This window comes from Macrotis lagotis, chromosome 4, assembly GCF_037893015.1.
Source record: "Macrotis lagotis isolate mMagLag1 chromosome 4, bilby.v1.9.chrom.fasta, whole genome shotgun sequence".
Classification (NCBI taxonomy): domain Eukaryota; kingdom Metazoa; phylum Chordata; class Mammalia; order Peramelemorphia; family Peramelidae; genus Macrotis; species Macrotis lagotis.
In genome coordinates this window covers 260,593,572-260,615,348 of record NC_133661.1, presented here as the reverse complement: position 1 = coordinate 260,615,348, position 21,777 = coordinate 260,593,572, and the positions used below count along the sequence as shown (strand labels likewise).

The following is a 21,777-nucleotide window of genomic DNA, read 5'->3' as shown; positions in this document are numbered from 1 at the left end:
TATACACGGTTTAACAATTGTGATAACTTGAGTAGGAAAATAATTTATTTTCCCAATTAGTTGTTCCAAACAACATTCAAATTTGTTACATGCCACCTTATTCATTTATTAAATTGTATTTACCTTCCTCAAGGTAACTCTGACACATTTGAAGTATTTTTGAAAACCTGCTATTACCTTTCTTTCTGATAAAAATCACAACAAAAATTAAAAATTTAGGAAGGCAAGGTTTACTAAATGAATAAGCAATAAATCGATCTTGATTTTGATAAATTAATTTTAAAAGCAAATTAATAAAATTTTAGAACTGTTTCTGACAAAGAAGTATAATCAAGACCATTTTAAACTATCTTGTAAAATGCCACTTCTTTGCTATTATTTTTTTGAAATGTTCCTTGTTGGAATTATTTTGCAAGATTCTTCATTAAGAAGAGTTTAATAACATTTATCATACGTCCTGAGCATTAAGCGTTATTTTCATTCTACTTCCACTATTATGTGATGCATGTTGTTTCTAAAATCCTAGGAAAATGTTAACTTCTCCACTGAGGTCCCCTCCCCCCATCCCATTGCATGTACGTACGTACACACACACACACACACACACACACACACACACTATCACTATCTCTCTCTCTCTCTCTCTCTCTCTCTCTCTCTCTCTCTCTCTCTGGTCCCTGGGGAGATGAACAAATAAAAATCCCCCGAAGCTGGCAGGCAGGAGCGGAGCTTTACTTCTGCAAAGTCGGCTGTCATCGGTGTGCACAGACAAACGCCGGCCCGGAGCCCCGGTGCGCGGGGCCGGAGCGCCGGCGGGGCCTCGGGGGGCCGGGGCTGCCCTCCGCACGCCGCTCGCGTCCGGTCCATTCAGAAGCTGCTCCTTCCCCACCCCCCCACCCCCACCCCCGCGAGTAACCGACAAAGGAACAAAGTTTGTCCCCGCGTCCACACGAACGCGGACACGTATTTTCTTTCGCCGAACAAAAAGTCCCACCACGGGAAGCTCCCGGGCAGGGAGGGTCGGGCCGGCCGCCCTGCGCGGCGGAGGCCACGCTGCTCCCGTTTACCTTCATCTTGGGGGGCGATCGCAGGGCTTCCAGCTCCGAGGCAGGCTCCGGCGGCGCTGGAGGGCGAGGGAGGAAGAGAGAAGCGCAGTTAGCCACCAGCGGCCCGAGCGGCGCCCGAGTAAACAAGCCCGGCGGGGAGGGGCTCGGCCGGGCAGCCCCGGGTCCGGGGCCCGCCGAGGAGGGGGCGGGGGGCCCGGGCCGCCCTCACGCCTCCGCCCCCCGGGGAGGAAAGTGAAGTCGGGGCTGGTGCGGGCGCGCGGGGGCCGCAGGGGGCGGGCAGGCGCCACTTTCTGTTTCTCGGGCTCCCCCGGGGCGGGCTCCGGGCCGGCCCGCGTCTCCCTCCGCTCGCCCTCTCCCGCCTCCGGGCCCCCCCCCCCCCGGCCGCTCCCCCAACCTCCCCTCCCCCCGGTGGCGGCGGCGGCGGCGGCGGCGGTGTGTGTCACGGCGCCATTGCTCTGCCTCCCCCAGCTCTGCACCGTGTCAAGCGGGAGAAGCGGCCCCGGGTCCCGGAGGGCCGCGGGAGAGGAGAAAGGGGGCGAGGGGGGGAGGAGCGGGTGGGGGCAGCGAGGGGCGGAGGGGAGGAAGGGAGGCAGCCGGGCCGGGGGTGGGAGGGCAGCGGAGCCGCACAGTGGCAGCCGCCGCCGCCTCCCCCCGCCCGCCCGCCTCAACTTTTTCGGCGCTGCCCGAGGGGCGCCGGGCGCCGGCCCCCGAGCCCGCGGCGGGAAGGAGCGCCGCCGAGTTGGGAGCCCTCTCCCGGGAGCAGCCCCGCGCCGCACTCCGCCGGAGCAAACTTAGCGGGGCGGCCGCCCCCACAGCCATCTTACCCCGGGAGCCGGAGCGGCGGCGGGGAGAGAGGCGAGCAGGGGCCCGGCCCGGCCCGGCCGCCGCGGCTCCGCCGGGAGGGCTCCGCCGCCCCCGCCCCCACCTCCAAACCTCCAAGTGCACCGGGACTCCGGGCAGCAGCGCCAGCTGCTATGCCGCTTCGCCCATTCAACAGCCCCCGCTCCTGCTCTCCTCACATACCAACTGCGGCTCGAGCGGGCGCTGTCAGCTCTCGGTCCCCCCCGGCCACACTGACCCCAGCGGGCCCCCGTCCGGGCAGCACCACTCCTGGCCGCCGCGGCAGTTCCTGCGCCCAGTCCCCCGCTCGCCCCGATTTACTGCCACAATCCACCAAATAACAAGCTGTTGAGCAGACTCGCTCCTACACGAACTCCTATTGGCCCCTCATGACGATGGAGCACCAGTCCGCGCTCCTCATTGGAGCTCGCTACCCGCCGTTCGGATTGGATGTCACGCCTCGAGTGCACGGATTGGTAAGAAAAGCAGCAGGTAGGAAAGGCCCCACTTATGATTGGCTACGCGAGGAGACAAACGTTATTGGAGGAGTCGGGAATTGACTCGGTAGATCCTGAGAAATGATTGGTGACGGTGACTCCGGATGTGCTCGAGTGAACACTGATTGGTGAACTCCGGGGTCAGGAAGAGCGGCCCGGAGCGGGGATTGGCGGCGGGTGTCCCATGGAAACGGAACTCATAGCGGCGGAGAGGGGCTTGCACCGGGGGCGGGGCAGGTACTATACAAGGCGCCTGCGCTAGAGCCTGTTCTCGGCGCCATTTTGTCTGGGCAGCGGCGGCGGTCGCTCTTTCCCATTTTAAGCTTCGCCGGCAGCGGAGCGGAGTCTTTACCCGGCTGATTCCTCCTCGCGGACTAGGCGTCCCCCTTCGGTCCCGAGTGAGAGCACAGTGAGTGACTGAACGGATCTGGGTTCCCCCCGCAGAGGTCGGCCTGAAGGCTTGCGGTGGCCTGGCTGGGGGTGGGGGGGGTGAGGGGATGGCGCAGCCTTAGTGGTACCGACACCGGAAGTGAGGGGGCCTCGCGGCGGCCGCGTCCGTTCCTCCCTGAGGGGGATGGGGGGGCCGGAGGCCTGCTCTCCCGCCGGAGCGGAGGGGGTGGAGCCTGCTGCCTCCCTCCCGGCTGGGCATCCTCTCTCCTTTCTCCCCCGCGGGCCCAGAAGGGGCTTCCCGACCACCCCGAGGCCCCTGCGGAGAGGCTGCGGTCTGGCTTCTTCAGACTTGAAGGAAGTAGGTTTTGCCTACGGAGAGGGTCGTGTCACCCCAGCGTAGAAGCAGAGGGACCCCAAGACGATTCTGGGTCTTCAGCTGCAGGAATTCTCCTTTTCTCTTTGCCTCGATGGCTGCTCCCCCAAGTTCGCGCTGGGTATAATTGTAAATCGCCTTTCAAATGGAGATGTCATTTGACAGGACTAGAGTATTTCCTACAGTCCTCCCATAACCGTTCCCAAGAGGTACCGGGACCGTTGCTTCAGCCGCTTAAGTAATGACTCAAGGAAAAGAAAACATTTAAAATCCCTGATTTAAGTCTTTTAGAATATTAAATGGACAGTAGTTGTTGTAAAAATCTTAAGTAATAAACAAACCTGAGATTGGGTTGGACACAAACGTAATAGCTGGGTTTTGAATTTTAATTAGGAAAAAAAATTTGTTCAAATTGTTTATTTTCTAGATAAAGTACACGTTCCTTCATCGAATTAACTTTTTAATGTAAAAAGACTGGTGTATGTGAAAACTGGGTAAAATTAAAAAGCTTTTGGGTTCAGAGGAGTTCACTTGACTGTTTGTTCTCACAATATCCCTAGTTGGCTTTAAATTATTTTAGTTGAGTCAAATTTAGCGAGGTTTAAGTTTACTTCTCTCAATTATTTTGCAGTTTTACTGTAAGGAACCGTAGATTTGGGTGAACTTCAGAAAGTCATTCATCATTGTTGCAGAGGTGAGTGCTCATATAATCCTGAAAATGTTTAGAATGGGGGGGAGGGAGTGGAGAGAGAGAGCTAGAAATGGATTTTCATGCCTAGTGAGAAGTTTTTTGAGGTAGATTAGGATATACTGTTGAGTGAAAGTCAAGGAGGGTTGTTGTGTTTTTTGTTTAATAGGCAAAGATGAGGTTGCTTTGGGGTGTCAAGAATTAGATGCAGAAGGTACAGTGAAAGTAAGCATAAAATGATTGTTGGAGAGCCACAAATAAGCTGGTTTGACAAAGGTTTTATATTGAGAAAGTAGTGGGAGGTGAAGGTGGAAAGGTAGGGTAGAGGCCAGATAAAGGTCAAAACTTTAAACATAGTATTAAAGTATTTTAAAGTACTATTCTCAAGATGGCAGTTTAGGAAATCTGATCCATTGACACCTAGAAAGCTACTGAAGGAGGGATTAGAGTCTAGAAGCTGAGTGACAAGAAGTTCTTGCAGTATTCTAGACTTAAGGCCATGGATCTGATGAGGAAAAGGGTATCTGAGACCCAGTTGAAAGAGGAATGTGCCAACTGCAACCAAAAAACCCAGATTTTTGAGCCTTGGTGCTCTGGGAAGATGAGGATTCTCTTTACTATTTACCTTCCATTTTGGATTTTACATGTTTTATATTATATGACCGTTTAGTATGCATGGAATCTCTTTTAATATATCTTCTATGGTTTGGGGGGTTCCCAAGCAAAACTGTAATCAAAGGAGCAGAAATGTTTTATTTCTTTCAACTGTTTGTAGCTCTGCTCTCTTTGCATAGTTTATTTGCTTTCTGAATTATTGATGCAAATATTTAATATCACTAGTCTTCTCTACTGTTGATGTTCTTTCTTTTTGTCCCTCCTTAATTCCATATACCTTATGGCCTAGCCAGCGAATGTTCAGGATTAGCAAACTATTGAAATTAGCTGGAGCAAAATGTGATTAGGAAACTACAACTGCCACCTTTGACCCTCCCCAACCCTCATTCATGTTCATTCATTGAATAACTGTTAACTGTGCTAAAGTACAATGTACTGGGTACTAAGTCCATTATAAGATTTCATCACGTAAACATCTTTTAAATATTCTCGTCAAGGAGGAGCTTTTATTGTTATACACTAAAACTCCATCTTTGCCTCTAGTCCAAAAATATATATATATTTTTAAAATAGCCTTTTCAGTCACCTTGCTTGTGTTATGTACCCACCATCAGGACTCCCTTCTACGTCACTTATACTTTTAGTAGGTTGTAGTCTTGCCCACCAAAATCAGTTGTGATGTCATAAGTGGTATTGACATTTTTAACATTAGAATTTAGTAAAGAAGTCCTAAATTAGTTTTTTAAAATAATGCTATAAAATGTTACCATTTCCACATTGTAGTAGACTTAGAGATGACTAAATTCTAGTATCATCTTTGATATTTTCTCTGTGTGATTCTACTCAAGCACTTAAGTGCTTAACAACTTGTCAAATATTGTGCTAGATGTTGGGAATATAAATTATTTAATCTCTCTGGAGCTCTGTTTCTTAATTAGAAAAATGGGGATAATGCTTGTACAATGGTTATGATGTTTTGTGAGGAAATTGCTTTGTAATTCTTAAAGTGTTCCATATGTAGGGATTAAGTTCTGCATAGATAGCTAGCATGTCATGGGGTACAGTAAATTAAATATCTACAGTCTGAAGATTGAGACTTCAGGCTTTTGTGAATCTTTTTGGTATAATAAGAATTTTTTTCTCTATAGGAGATTTGTTGTTGCTTGACATTATTGTTTAATTGGGATTGGGATTTATTGGAAGTACAGGGCTTCCTTTTCTGCAAGTAGCCTTAACTACTTCTGTTATCTTTATCAACCTTAAGAACAAAGTATTTCTCTTTTCAGAGCACATACAGGGTGAAATTTGGGCTCCTATGAAATGACATTGTGATGACTAGTTAGCATGAACCAGTAGTGTTAATTTTTTTTCTTTTTATTTTCAAAACTAAAAGACCTTTTAGAATTTTTATTTACTGAAGGAAATGGGGTAAAATGACTTGCCCGAGGCCACACAGCTAGGCCTCAGGAGGACCCAAGTTCAAATCCAGCCTCAGACACTTAATAATTGACTAGCCGTGTGACCCTGGGCAAGCCACTTAATCCTGTGGTCTTGCCAAAAAAAAATCTTTTTTGAGATAATGTGAATTATCTGTCTACTGGGTTCTACGTATATTATGCATCATCAGTTTCATTTCTTTCGTGTTTAATCATGATGACCCACAAATGAAAGGAACTTAAGAATTTGTTTTCATATCCAAATATCAGATTTAATTCTTAGTTGAAGTCTTGAGTTCTAGAAGAACATAAGATTAGACAATCTTTTGAAAAATATCACACTTATTTATACTGATTAATCTGTCTTGGTTTCCTATAATGCCTTTTTAAAAAGGTGTTGAAGTATCTTGAAGCAGATTTATAGTTGTATGAAGATTTAAAACATCCTGCTGAGGATATAGTATGTTATGTATGGATTTAGAATAGGACAGTATCTCAAATCTAAACCAATTTCTTTATTTTAAAGTTGAAGACTGTGACTTGACTAGGGTCCTGCAAATAGTAAGCATCAAATATAGTATTTAAGCTGAGGTCCTCTGACGACACAGCCTCCAAACATTATTTTTTGTTGTTTTTTTTTAATAAGGCAATGGGGTTAAGTGACTTGCCCAAGATCCCCAAGTTAGCTAAATATTACGTGTCTGAGATCTGATTTGAACTTAGGTCCTCCTGACTCCAGGGCTCACGTTCTATCCGCTATACCATCTAGCTGTCCCCTCCATACATTTATTAAAAAAGGTAGATGGAATGTTACAAATTAACTGATTCTCCTAGAATTATTTTTACAATTCACTAGGAGACAATCCAGGCAGCAAGCATCACTATTTCTATAATTTTTCAGTGATTGCAAAATTTGCAATTTGTAAAATGAATTTATAATAATTATATTTTACAGTGTTTTTAAAGCCTAGTTAGGCTTGAATTCTATTGTTTGAATTTATGTTTTATTAGACATTTTGGAAATAAGAAATTTTTTGTTTTTCAGATTTATCCTGATGTTTTGTGAGGAAAAAGTCTTCAAAGGCTTTTTAGCCCTTAGATTTGGATCTATTTCTTAACTGTTGATTGGAATATTTCTGGTGGGTGATTTTAGAATCATACAAAAAAATGATATAAATTTTAGTTTTTTGAATACTGTATGGCAATACTACTACATGTTACAAAGTTAGGTAAGAAATAATAGTCTCTTAACTATACAATAGTTTCAGTAAACAATTCAAATGATGTTTAGAAGTGAATTTGACAGCTCTTAAGTGCATCCAAAAAATTACCCAGGGAATGATTTATCTCTAAAGAAAATTAAATAACAAGTTAATTTCTAACCAGGTACAAGTTCCCTATTTCACCCACCCACCCCCTTTAAATTGTGTAATCACCTAAATTCAAAACTCTCAATTTTCCTTTTAGTTGAGCATAAATATATCTTTCAGATTATGGAATGAACAAATAATATTTCTTAGCAAATTGATAATATTACGATATTTATAAATATTTCCATACTTTGATGTGTTTTTAAAGCACGAACCCAAAATATTCTGGAGAATACCAAAAAATAAAAGAATCTCTTTCTTTAAAGAGCCTGTCATATAGCTGGAAAGAATGGAAAATAAATGGACTTCAAAGTATCTGTTATTTAACAGGAAAGAAAATATGAATAATTCTTTAAGATCAATGGAAGCAGTATCAAAAGCTAGTAATTGTTAAATTTTATAGCCACATAAACAGAGGAGTCAGAAGGATTTTGGAGAAAAAAATATTTGTTAGGAAAAACTTTATAAAGAGAGTGGAATTAGAAGTTGATCTTGTAAGGAATAGGATTTGGATAGGCAAGGCAGAAATAAAATGAGCAAAATTTTAGGAGGAAGATCGAGGTGTTTGGCAGAGTAAGTAAATTAGTTTGACTCGAGTGGAGAGTTTGGGAAGAAAGTAGGCATTGGGTCTAGAAATGTAATTAGGGCCAAATTAACTTGTTTTTTTAATCGATGGGAAGCCATTGAAAGGTATTGGTGGAAGGGCAGCTAGGTGATCTAGAGAATAGAGCACTGGCCCTGGAGTCAGGATCACCTGAGTTCAAATCTGCCTTAGACACTTCATTATTTAACTGTGTGACCTTGGGCAAATAAGTCATCCCTATTGCCTTGCAAAAAAACAAACAAACAATAAAAAGGTTTTGGTGGGTAGAAGAGGAAATTGGAAGCAGATTGGTCCATAGGGTGTTAACAAACTAAATATAAATTGAAAAGCTTTTGACCTAGGATGGTGACCAGAAAATACAGATACTAGGTGGGGAGTTTGAAAAGGAATGGGTTGGGGCAGCCAGGTGGCGCAGTGGATAAGAGCACAGGTCCTTGGGGCCAGGAGTGCCTGAGTTCAAAACCAACCTCAGACACTTAATAATTACCTAGCTGTGTGGCCTTGAGTAAGCCACTTCACTCCATTGCCTTGCAAAAACCTAAAAACAAAAAAGAAAAGGAATGGGTGACAGTTTTGTTCTTAAGTGTGGACCCTGGGATACTGAAATGTGGTGTTAGTTTAGTGATAAAATTTGTCTTCTCTTTTTGACACGTTTAGCTTGAGGTCAGTGAGCATCTTTAGCTAAAATATTCAAGCAATTGAAAATGTATTAATGATAGATGTCAGGACTAGAAATTAAAATGTAGATTTTGCTGTGTTGGTTGTGAAAGTGGTTTTTAATATGGAATATTAGAAGTGTGGTTTCATATTTCAGAGCAATTTATAATAGGTCATCTAATTTAACCTCCACCAAATACCAAATCTACCTCTGCCAAATCCATGCCTTTTATATATAAATGAAAAAGTTGCAGAGTCTTGTCTGTGATGATATAACATAACACTAAGAATCATATCAATTGATGCAAAAATATTTTTAGATAATCAGAACTCAAAAAGACTTGGATATTTCTACTTCAGGTCAGCTAGGTTGCACAGTAGATAGAGCAGCAGCCCTGGAATCAGGAGGATCTGCATTCAAATGTGGCCTCAGACTCTTATTACCAATTTGGTGTGACCTTGGGCAAGTCACTTAACCCCAATACCTAATCAAAAAAAAAGATCTCTACTTCATGACTTCTATATATTTGTTTGTAGTCAGTGAACATTAAGTGTCTGCTATGTGTCAGATGTACTGAGTGCTAAGGATACAAAGAAAGTAAAAGACCACCCCTGCCCATGAGAAGCTCACAATCTAAAGAGGGAGCCATTAGGCAAAGAACTATGTCAAATAGCCTAAATTGGAAATAATCAACAGGGGAAGTCTCTAGAAGTAAGAGAGATTGAGCAAGGCTTCCTGAAAAAGATGAGATTTTACCTGCCAGAAGGCAGAGGCAAAAATCCTTAGCAAAGAAATTAAACATAGTTCTATAAGGACCAGTTATGTCAAATGACATACACTTTACTAATGTAAATAATTAAAGGAAATTTATTTCTATTGGGTCATTTTTTTTTTGTCCATATGTTTTTCCCCTTGAAAAGTATCAGTTGGGTTTGTCATATATTTATAAATCTTGTGAATAATATGGTTATAGAGACTCTGGCTTGTCAGATCTTAAGGATGTATGGTTTGCAGGAGGGGGTGAGAGAATGAGAAATGAATATATGTATAAAAAAATGTCCAAGAGACTCTGATAATGACCAGATTTTAGAGGATAGAGCACCAGCCCTGGAGTTAGGAGGACTTGAGTTCAAAACCAGCCTCAGACTCTTAATAATTACTTAGGTGGTTGACCTTGGGCAAATCACTTACCCCCATTGCCTTAAAAAACCAACAAGAAATCCCATCGGGCTTATCTGATGGTGAGCTTGAAGGCAGTGAGTTAGATTATGGAAGTGCTAAAATTGCAATTTGTAGGGCAGATTAAAAATATCCCTTATCTGATTCTAACAAGGAATCACTTCAGTGAAGGTTTTCACAGATGACAAACTAAATGGTAATGAGTGACTAAAAGAGTATTAAGCACCATATTGTTTGAAAGATAAAGATGATTTTTCTTGATAATAGTCTACTCCTCAAGCAATAGGCGAGGATGTTTGAAGCATTTGACCTTATTGTATATTCTATAACCCATGTCATCTAGAAAATTTCTGCTACTTTTTGAATTTTATTTAGTGTAACACTGCTTTAAAAAAAAATGCTGGGGGGTGGGCTAGTTGGCATGGTGGATAAAGCACCAGCCTTGGAGTCAGAAGTACCTGGGTTCAAATCCGGCCTCAGACACTTAATAATTACCTAGCTGTGTGGCCTTGGGCAAGCCACTTAACCCCCATTGCCTTGCAAAAAAAATGAATGAATGAATGGAAGTAGAGTCTGTATCAGGACAAGTTGTAATCTAACATTCTCACAAAAGAATTTTTTTGAAAATTATTAGAATGCATTTATTTCAGATATATACATAATGATTGATAAAATATTGCTACTTTGCAGGACAATAAATTTATTCAAACCAGACAGATATTTCTTGTAATTTTGGTTGGCAATAAACCCCTGGAAAACAGATACTTGTGGATTCTCATGTCTGTTTGAAAGAAGATGTTAGAAACAATGATACCAGTTTACTTAAAGAGTTTTGAAAGTAGGGAAGCCACTATTAAAGGTTACATTGTAACCTGTGGCAATTATTTTATGTCCCTTTATCTTTCCTTGAGACTAGCCAAGGTGCTACACCATTAACCCTGTTTGTCAAAACAGAAAACTTCCAGAAATGATGAAAACGTAAGCTGTTACGTGGAAGTTTGGTTTCAAAAACTATAGATCCAGGTCTTTAACTCCTGTAATGAGTACCTCCATCCAGATGATTTCAACAGAGAAGACCCAAAGCAAAAGCCAGATAATATTTTATAAAAAAAAATGATAGGAATATATGTTCTCAACTAAATGACTGAATAAAAAAGTTGAAAGAAACAAGTAGGAGATGCACTGTGCATATTTTCTGCATTATTGTAGATATGGCCATTCTCAACAGTTATTAGCTGATGTTTTTATCCAAATTACAGTTTGCAATTCAGATAGCTATCAAGAATGTATCCAAAAAGTGTGAAGGGCTTGTTGGTGATTGTTCATAAAATAAATCAGAAATTACAGTAATGATAGATACTTGAATGACAGATACTCACACTTGTAACACTCCACTGACTAAAAATTTTGCAGCATGTTGATGACAAAAGTGTGTGGACCGTGCTTCCTAAAAGAGGGATTACAGGAAAAGATTTGATAAATATTTTCTATTAATTGCAGATGTCCTCAGCCTACATTCTGTAAGTGACTTTATAACTATATCTTTCAATCTAAAAAACAGAAGAGATTATACTAGTCCTTGGCAGGTTGAATAGAGGTAGAATGAAGATTTCACCTCTCAAAGTATGAAGCTCAGATTAATTCCATTTTTGTCTTTGTCAGAAGACATTAAGGTCCTGCTTGTCAAGGCAATATATAACTAATCTGTATAGAGTTAATTTAGGATTGAATCCTTGCTTCTGGAGCAAATGGCTTTCCCCTGACACCAGTCTTTATTTCATTCCAGAGAACACTTTTTTGGGAGAGTAAGCTGTTTGCTACTTCTCTGCAACAAGTTCTTGACTATCCCTTGCAGTTGAAAGGGAGAGGAAGTAGTGCCATCCTTGAAATTAGTTCTTAACCTGGAATCTATGGACCCCCAAAGGGTCTGTCAATTGATTTTAAATGGTTTTTGAATTTGGATGCAAAAAAAAAATACATCTTTATTTTCACTAGTCTCTGACTGAAATACAGCATTGAAGTTATTTATAGACATTCTGAGAAGTGTCCGTAGACTTCACCATACGGCCACAGGGGTCCATGCCCTAGTGGAATACATGCCTGGAACAAATCATATTCTGCCACCCTCATCCATTTTTATATAGCTGAATTAGGTTAAAATGAAAATCTAGGATAGCCTTGAAATGGAAAGAAAAAGGTCACAAAGGGGCCATAAGCAATTAAGAGAGGTTTTGTGTGGAAGGGGGGGGGGGGAGTCCTTTGTTTCATTGATGAGATCAATAGATGAGCCTTAGTTTCAATTTTGCTCATCATCCCTATAACTAAAAGTCCCCACCCATGTATTTAGTTTTATTAAGCAGCCAGAAGACAATTAGAAACAAAAGTATTATTATAACCCATTACTTCCTGGGGTTGTCTAGGAAATATGACATATTGGAAGTAACTGACAACCAAGTGGTTTTTTTTTAGTTCCAAATTTTTTCCCTTCCCCCTAAGATAGTAAGCAGTGATATAATTATACATAAACAATTGTGTTAGTCACATTTCCGCATTTAGTCAGGCTGTGAACAAATCAGAACAAAAGATAAAAACCATGAGAGAAAAAAACAAAAAATGAAAATATAATCTTCAATTTGCATTCAGAATTCATAGTTCTTTTTCTGGCTGTGCATAGCATTTTCCATCATGAAGTATTTTGAAATTGTCTTGGATCGTTGTGTTAACTGAGAAAGAGTTAACTCTTATCATAATTTATCTTCACACTGTGTAATTACTTTGTACAGTTCTCAAACTAGTAGGTAGGACCTGAGATATTTAGAATTGGCATTAGAAAAGGATGGGGGAGGGATATAAGAGTCCATCTTTGGCCAATTATGAAATGGATTTAGATTATACAGGTGGATCAGTGAAGCTTCCTGCCCATTTCTCAAGGACTTCTGAAAATTGCTATTATTGTTAATAGTAATTAGAGCTGAGGAATTAAGCCAGAAACTTTCAGAAGTTTATGGGAGTTTGTGGGGTGACACTGAATAGCAGCAGTTCCTTCCTATTAAAGGGAGCATAATTCATAAACCCTTATCACCAAATGATTTTATTTTGCTTTTCCTCTTGGCAAGAAATAGAGATAGGCAGTTTTTATCTACCGATCTGCTTACCAGAAAGTAGTCAGAACCCAAACTTTTGTTTACTGTTATATGTCACCGAGTGACATGATTAATGTTGGTATCCATAATGATAGGTTGAGAAAGAGGAGTTTTTGATCTTAAAGAGAGGAGACATTTTTATCATTTATTAAAAACATGATAGAAAGCATATAAATCATCTTTAAGTAGCAAACCAATGAGGCCATCTCCTTTTTATTAAACAGTGCTGTTATTATATATTAATATTCTACTTTGACATGTAGGCATGTTACATGTAGGATCAAGTCTTGTATATACAGAATTTGCTTTACATAATAGCACAGAACATTTTGCTCATAATCCCGAGGTATATCTAATCATCAATATACACATTATCAGTGGGAAGAGTGTACACATCTAAGGGATACTCATGGAAAGACCTATACCCAGGGAACATGTGACTGGATACACAAGAAGGAAACATGTAGTTAAGGCTTAAACCTCTGGTATTCCAATTTATCTTGGAAGTTTCATGCCAGTCCCCTTCCAGTTAGATGCTTCTAACTCGTCTTACATGATTAACTATTTAATTGTGCTTTGCTGCTCCCACTAAAAGTACCAAGTTTGGCACCCCGAGGAGAAAACTTTCTTGGTAGTTTCTTCAACTATCTCTTCATAAGAAGAACCAGCTGTACCAAAAATTCTTTTTTATGTACCCAGTCAAGTAAATAATTTTGAATACATCTCCAAATAAATGGTACATTTATAAATTATATAAGTTGTTCAGTCATGTCTGATCTTGTGACCCTGTTTTGAGATTTTCTTGGCAAAGAAATAGAGTGGTTTGCTCTTTCCTTCTCCAGTCTTACTTTATAAATGAAGAGCTGAGGCAGACAGGTGTATCTGAGACCAGGTTTGAATTCATTACCTGATTCCAAACCCAGTGTTCTATCCACTGGGCAGACCAGCTTCCTGTACATTAATCCTAGTAACGATTGAATATATTAAATTGTAGTGACTTTGATGAGTGAAGGTGAGATTTAAAATAAAAGTTATTTTGAGGGCTGGGCTTAATAAAGAACAAGATAATCTTTTACTTTTTTAAATATCAGAAAGTTGTAAAGTTTTTAGAAATTCAACTAGCAAATTTCTGAATTTTTTTTTTTTTTAGGTTTTTGCAAGGCTATGTGGTTAAGTGGCTTGCCCAAGGCCTCACAGCTAGGCCATATTTGAACTCAGGTACTCCTGACTCCAGGGCTGGTGCTCTATCCACCGTGCCACCTGGCCACCCCTAAATTTCTGTATGTTTTGATGTGAACCAGTTATTTTTGTAAAGTAATCAAAAGATAAGACATTTTTGTATTTTTAACAACATGTTCAAAAGTCAATGAAACTTCAGTTGGAAATGTTAAATAGTTTGGGAAATTCTATTTCCTTGTTTTAAAAATATGTAGATAAAATAAGATTAGAGTGCAAAAATTTCAAACATACATTTTCAAAATACTTTGTGCCCACTTTAAGTTTTTTAAAAAGTTACTTTTCTCCTTTTTTATATATCACATATCACTTTGGTCATATCTAAGCTATCTACAGAACTAACATCAATACAAATAAATAGTATCGATACCAAAAGCCTGGTGCTCATATAAGCAAAGAATCCTCTAGAATTGTAACTATTAACAGCAATCGTGAACCTCTCTAAAATATACAAGAAAATGTAATGCAGAACATCTGATTTAAGATTTACCTCCTGTGATAAACGCAGACAACTAGGTAGCAGTGTGGATCAGGAAAATCTGAGTTAAAATTCAGCCTCAGTTATTAACTCTGATCTTGAGCAGAACCTGTCTGCCTTAAGTTCTTCAACTATAAAATAGGCATAATACTTAACACTCAGGGTTTTTGTGAGGATCAAATGTGATGTTTGTACAATGAGATCTTAGTACAGTACTTGCCATATAGATAAGATTAAATTGCTAATTTTCTCCCATTCACTTAATATAGGGGTCTACTCCAAGCTTTGCTTCTAATTAGCTTGAAGAAATTGAGTAAATAAGCCACTCAGTGAGAGGGGATAGTGAAAAAAAGTATTAATCTAGATGATTTTCACAGCACAAACTGTTTTATAGAGGAATAAGCACTGACTAGACAGGTCATCAGTAGAAACAGAATATTCTGGAAACTTAAGCTCCAACATTCTTTGAGCAGGTAGGGTAGGAATGAGAAGGTGGTAGGAACAACATCTAAGAATGCTTTTGTCACTTAGGAGTCAGATATGGTAGGAGCAATTAAAATCCATCTTTGAGAATTAATTGGTCCGCAAGAATAAGTTGTCACACCACTGATCTCATTTCCTTTCTGATTACATAGTTTCAAAAATCCAGTGCACAAGACTCCTCCAGTGCAGCAAGAAATATTATGGGAAGACTGGAAATATTTTTTTTTAATTTTTTATTCTCATTTTGTACAAATGTTTTTTTACATTAATAAGATATTCTTGTTTACAAGTAAACAAAATACCCCCCCCATGAATATAGATAGACTTGCTTGGGCGAAAAAGTAAAGGGGAGAGAAAAAAATTAAAATAAAAAAATAGTAATAATTGTAGGTTTGGCCAGGTGGCACAATGGACGAAGCACCAGCCCTGGAGCCACGAGCACCATATCCAGCCTCGTAAACCCAACAATCACCCAGCCATGTGACATGCAAGCCACCCGATCCCCACTGCCCTGCAAAAACCAAAAAGAAAAAAAGACCCAAAATAAAATAAAATAGTAATAATAGTAGGGGTGGCTGGGTGGCAGACAGAACATTGGCCTTTGAGCCAGGAGCACCTGGGTCCAAATCCAGCCCCAGACACCCAAAGATCACCCTGCTATGTGGCCCCAGGCAGGCCACCCAGCCCCACTTGCCCTGCACCCTCCCCCAAATAATAACAAAAAATGTGCTTCAGTCTTTGTTCCAACATCAGCAACTCTGTCACAGGTGGATCACATTCTTTATAAGTCCATCACAAAAGTTACTTCCATATTTTTCCAACATTGCCATTGCTGATTGCAACTCCCTCCTTTCTTATTTCTCCACTACCATGTACTGTATTTTCTCTCTCCTTTCACTCTGACTCTGCTGTAGGGTCGCTGAGTGGGGCAGCAGACAGATCCCTGGTCCTGGGGTCAGGAAGCCCTGAGCCCCCATACCACCCTTTAGGCCCAGAATCCACCTGCCCTATGGTCCTGGGCAGGCCATCCAATCCCAGCCCCTTGCAATAAGTAAAAAAGAAAATGTGTTATATGTGACCACTGTCGTCCCCCCCCCCCATGGTCCATCCTCTCCTCCTTTATTCACATCCCCACTGCTTCCCCCTGCTCCCCCCTCCTTCTTACTCCAGATGTCTATACCCCATTGAGTATATTTGCTGTTTCCTCTCCTAGCCATCTCTGATGAGAGCAAAGGTTCCCTCATTCCGCCTTGCCTCCCCCTTTCCATATCATTGCAATAGCTCGTTGTAATAAAAAAATCTTATTATGTGAAATATCTTGGACTATTCCCCCTCTCTTTTTTCTTTCTCCCATTCCATTTCCCTTTTTTTCTATTGACTACTAGAAATATTCTTAACTGAACAAATGCTGCCTGTATTTACTGAAAAAATTCTCCGTGCCATTATTAAATATTGGGTGGTTTATGAACCTCCCAAATGTATTATTTTATTCCTAAAGACTAGTTTATCCTGATTCAGGAATTGCCTAGCCCTAGAACAAGGGGGTGGGGGGTGAGCAAGAGAGAAGGTAGAAAGAAGAGGATAAGTAGTTTGTTCATTCTCATGGTGCTTTTAATTTTTTTCCATTTTACACACTATTGGAAAATACTTCCCTCAACCTATTCTCATACTCTCCCTATTCTGTCATTTCTAGTTTGGAAGGTATTTGGGGAACACTGAACCTGAACTGCCTTTTCCTGACTCATAACTAGTACAGTACAAGGAAATGTGCTTCTCTCTAAAGGCAATTGTTAAATATTCAGTAATTTTGCTAGCCAGTTATTAAACACGTTAAATATTAAATTATATAAACTTAATTTAAAAGTGATTAAATTTTTTAAATGACATTAAAACAGGCAATCTCAAGCAAACTCAAATCTCACACCTTCTGTTTATTTTACTACATTCTGCCATTATCTTGAGATTTGGTGTCTGTATACGTGACATCACATTGACCATAATGGAAGTTTTTATCAATTTTGTTGTGAATAGCACAAGAAATTGTGGAAATATTCAAGTATTTGAAAACATATATTCAACAAAGAAGTCCCTCCTTTGGGATCACACTAGGTTTTCCGTGGTAGAACTTCTTTGCTGAATCTGATAGAAATTTAAAAAAAGGTATTAGTTGAGAAAACCAAGCTTAAGTATTTTAGCTTAAAATTTGTAATTTCTAAAATTATATGAAGACATTAACAAATTTTGTTACTCCTCAAGAGGTATTTTACTAAACACACAAAAATTGCTTTTCAGATACTGTTCCCTAAAATGTCAAAACAACTGTGAAGAACATGAAATCTGTTGAATGACCTGTCTTTGAAGAAAACCATCATGTTTTTAAAAGGAAGAAATAGATAATCTTATACTTCCAAATAACTGGAATGCAAAACAAGCATTTAAGTTTTCAGAGAAGTACAAAGGCTTGAAGTGAAAGGAGGTAAATTATCAGATCTTTCAACATTTTTGATTGATAACAGGAAAGAGATTCTACCAAGTTCTCAGTACTATTTACAATGTTCTAAAATGTAATAGACCTTTAATATTGAGGGGATTGCAAGGAAAAAATAGGATACAGGCAAATTGTTTTATCACATAATATGATGGTGATGTTTGTCCTTAGTTCTCAAAGATGACCATGTCATTAGGGAAGTGATCCCATGACAGGTATATGAATTGGATTTGAGTGAGGGGGTCCTGTGCTGAGTCACCAGCCTCACATTCTCCTCCAGAGCTACCTGGGACCAGTGGCCAGAACAACTGGAGATGGCCCACATAATATAATTCAACAAGAATAGTGAGCCACAGTGAGCACGGGGCCTGTAGCTAAAAAGTGCTCAAATCCCACTTCCGACACTTAAATTAGCCATGTAATACCAAGGCAAGGCATTTAGTTTGATGTCTATAAAATAAAGATTATAATGACAAGAGTTATTGTGAAGATTGAATAAGAATATAAATGCTAATGTAGGCTATTACAAAAGAAATTAAGAAAAGCACTGAAGAGATTTATCTCCAGTGCTTAATTCAGTCAGATACTGGACAGATTTTATTTCTTTAAAAGAATTTGTATTTTCAGAACATACATGTCTACTTTAAATGATTATGAATATGTACTTGGAAAGCAAACTTGATTGCTTTTTCTTCTGATGGTGCTGATACAATGCTGGGAAATAAAGTTATTAGAAAAACTCCATAAAACCAATCCAATTTAAGATATGTAATTTTCTTGCTATATGGTGAATATAAACTAAACTTGTGCATTTTTCTCTTGTTGTGTGGTAAATTGATTAACATTAATTTCTTACAGAACCCTGCTTTAGTAATTGATTCTTGAGCAATTTTTATTGCTTTCAACTGCATTGTACTTATATTCACAAAGTGTAAAAATTAATGTGTAGCACAAGAACTTGAAGAAATGGAAAAATTTGTACTGGAATGCATAAGTTCAAGATTTGTTGGGTAACTCTTAAGGACATTTTCCAAGAAATTTTAATTTCAAAATATAATTTAATGCTTTTTCCTATTTGAAAATAATTTAAATAACCTTAATCTTTTCCTGAATAGAAATGATGAAAGAGGGGGTTAGCTAAATTACACAGTGAATGGAGCACTGGCCCTGGAGTCTGGAGGACCCCACTTCAAATTTAGCCTCAAACACTTAATTACCTAGCTGTGTGACCTTGGGCAAGTCATTTAAACCCATTGCCTTGCAAAAAACTGATGAAAGAATTTTAGATTGATAGAATTGTCTTCTTAGGCTTTAGGTTCACTGTGAATTAGCTGATTAAAAACAAATAAGTGAAATTTGCAAATAGGAAATTGATTTTAACAGCTTTTGTAATTTTATGGATTTAGAATTAGATAATGTTCCAGTCCCTGCAACTAAAGAAAACTGTATCATCCTATATACAACTCTACAAAAAGCTAAAAAGATAGTTCTACTGAAATTAGTAATTAAGTCGAAGGATATTTCAGTTTTGTGAATATAATTTGTATAAGAATGATAAATAACTTAACAGTAAATTACAATAGATTTATTTTCACTTTTGGGGAAGAAGAATTGGGATGGAAATTCATTATTAAATTACAGCTGGGTTGACTGATGGATGCAAGATTTGAATAAAAATTAACAAGCTTTCTGGGAAAATCAAATGGCTATATGAAATTTTATCATAAATGTATTTTGTAATTATTAACTTTTGTGCTACACATCCTTTATACCAGTTGATTTATAACAAATACTTTGGGTTGGGGGGGGGGAAGTGGGAGAAAAGCCCATTAAACATTTACCAATATATTACCAACTATATCCCTAAGCCTCTAAAGTTGGGAAGGTCAGAGGATGGATATTAGATTAAACCTCCTGATTTTAGAGATGTGGAAGCCAGATAAGGAATACAGAAGTGGTGACTTCAGGATCACATGAGTAGCAAGCTAGAGGTATAGGATTTGAGCCACAGGGGTCGTCTGCCTCATAAAACCAGTGGTAAGGTGGCACAGTGGATAGAGTACCAGCCCTGGAGTCAGGAGTACCTGAGTTCAAATGTGGCCTCAGACACTTAATAAATTATCTAGCTGTGTGGCCTTGGGCAAGCCACTTAACAAAAAACTTTGCAAAAAACCTTGCAAAAAAACTAAATAAAACAAACAAAAGAGGTGGTATTCCCTCTGTATCAGGGATCGACAAAACCCACACTGTTCTGAGTCACTTCTCCATCATCCTGAGGAAGCTAAATGAGGCATCAGATAGAGTAATAGGTCTCCAATTCTATAAGAAAAGATATCTGATTATAGATACTTTCTAGTTGTAATGACCCTGGGCAGGCAAGTCACTTGACTCGACCACTCTACCTCTCTAAAGTGATCATAGTAACTAACCAGGGTTGTTATTAGAATTAAATATTTGTAAAGTGCAGGTCTTGGCACTGTAGACGCTTTTGGTGGTACAAACCAAGGCAGTTGGGGTTGACTACACAGCTGATAACTGTCAAAAAAACAGATTTGAAATGACGTCTTCCCTGACTCAAAGAATGGTGCCCTATCCACTACACCATTTAATAATAATTAATAACAGTGCTTGGGGCAGCTAGGTGGCATAGCGGATAAAGCACCGGCCTTGGAGTCAGGAGTACCTAGGTTCAAATGTGGCCTCAGACACTTAATAATTATCTAGCTGTGTGGCCTTGGGCAAGCCACTTAACCCCATTGCCTTGCTTGTTCACTTCCCCTTAACCTCAGCAAGAATATCTGAATAGAATTGTCTGAGTGGTTGAGATGTCAGTGTGCTCTCTCTTTTAATGGGGAGCACAAATTAGTAAAGGTGACTTTAATTCTCGCAAAGTTCTACCTGTAGTAAATGAATGCATAGTTGGAAAATAGGAATTGAAATAATAGGAAACTTGATTATAAGGAGCTAATATGACTGCAGTTCATAATAGACTACAAGGTACTTACTAGGTCCCCAGAGAGTTAGTTTCACAAGCCCCTACTGTTTAATGTCCTTTAATCAGCTAGTAGACTTTTTCCTAACCCTTGGAGAATATGCACTCAAAATACAGTAGGGAAAAGTGTGCTTGAAAACAGTTTAGTGGTGGTGAGGCAGTGATGAGGAACAATTCAGTTACCTGATATTCTTTTTGAAATGAGTTCATTCATAGGTATGAATGAAATTGTTTCCTGGAGTTAGGTCAGGTACTCCTGACTCCAGGGCCGGTGCTTCTATCCACTGGAGTTAATTATTTCTTGCCTGAAATTAAGCAATTCACAGATCTTCCTAAAATGGAAAATGACTATTTTGTCTGTCTTATTTTTCCAGTTTTTCAGCTTTTGCTAAAGTCTTCTGGGGATAACCTTTCTATTTACTTTTTTGACAGTTACTAGATTGTAAGATGGGGAAAAAAATGTTACTAGGTGGTTTCCAAACTTAATGCTTGGAAAAACAAAGTAATATTAATAGCTTTAATTATGGTCTTAAAAGAAAGTCTCTAAAAGTTTTTTCTTATTAAATTCCATCTTAATGTATCTGGCCTAATATTCCTGTTAGTCTTGGATCCTGTCTCTTGACATCCTTTATATTAGCTGTCTTTCAGCTTTTGCATTAAGTATGCATTTATTCAAGTCATTAAAAATTTTTAAAGTTTTAATACTTTCAAATTCAACAATACAATATTGAAGAGTACTGCCCTACATAGATGTTCACTTGAAAAAGATCTAATGATTCTAATGGAATTCAAGTGTAACAAATTAACTTATAGAAGCTCAAAAAGTTAGTGAGACAAGGCAACTAAGTGGCACCAACCCTGGAGTCAGGAGCACCCAAGTTCAAATGCAGCCTCAGACACTTAATAATTAGCTATGTGACTTTGGGCAAATCACTTAACCCCATTGCTTATCAAAAAAAAAAGTAAGATAGTATATAGACTATCAGAACAAGGGAAGGAAGATAAAAACTCCGATTATTGCTGATGCAGTCTACGTAATTCTGAAACTTCAGTTTTGGAAAGGACATTGATAAGCTAGAATACATCTAGCGAAAGAGTGACCTGAATTTTGGAAAATTCTTCAAGATTAGACCATTCGAAGACTGGTTGAAAAAATGGGGGAGCTAACCAGATGGACAGAAAACTTAGTTGGAAGATGAACTGTAAGAGCTTCCTGCAAATATTTGTAGGGATGTCACGT

The 21,777-nt window shown here is 39.4% G+C and overlaps 1 protein-coding gene across 2 annotated transcripts in view; it reads right to left on the bottom strand.

Annotated features, from left to right (window-relative positions):
- The window catches only part of ARID4A (AT-rich interaction domain 4A), an 82,165-nt gene extending 79,919 nt beyond the window's left edge, over nt 1-2,246 (bottom strand). The window contains exons 1-2 of one of the 2 annotated variants that reach the window (XM_074235904.1): nt 2,091-2,246; nt 1,068-1,123 (exon numbers count right to left, since the gene is read on the bottom strand). In XM_074235904.1, coding sequence (XP_074092005.1) covers nt 1,068-1,073 — 6 coding nt within the window. In that variant the 5' untranslated portion in view covers nt 1,074-1,123; nt 2,091-2,246. The remainder of the gene's footprint in view (nt 1-1,067; nt 1,124-2,090) is intronic. The other variant, XM_074235903.1, reaches the window with a different exon arrangement.
- Nucleotides 2,247-21,777: the final 19,531 nt, after the last annotated feature.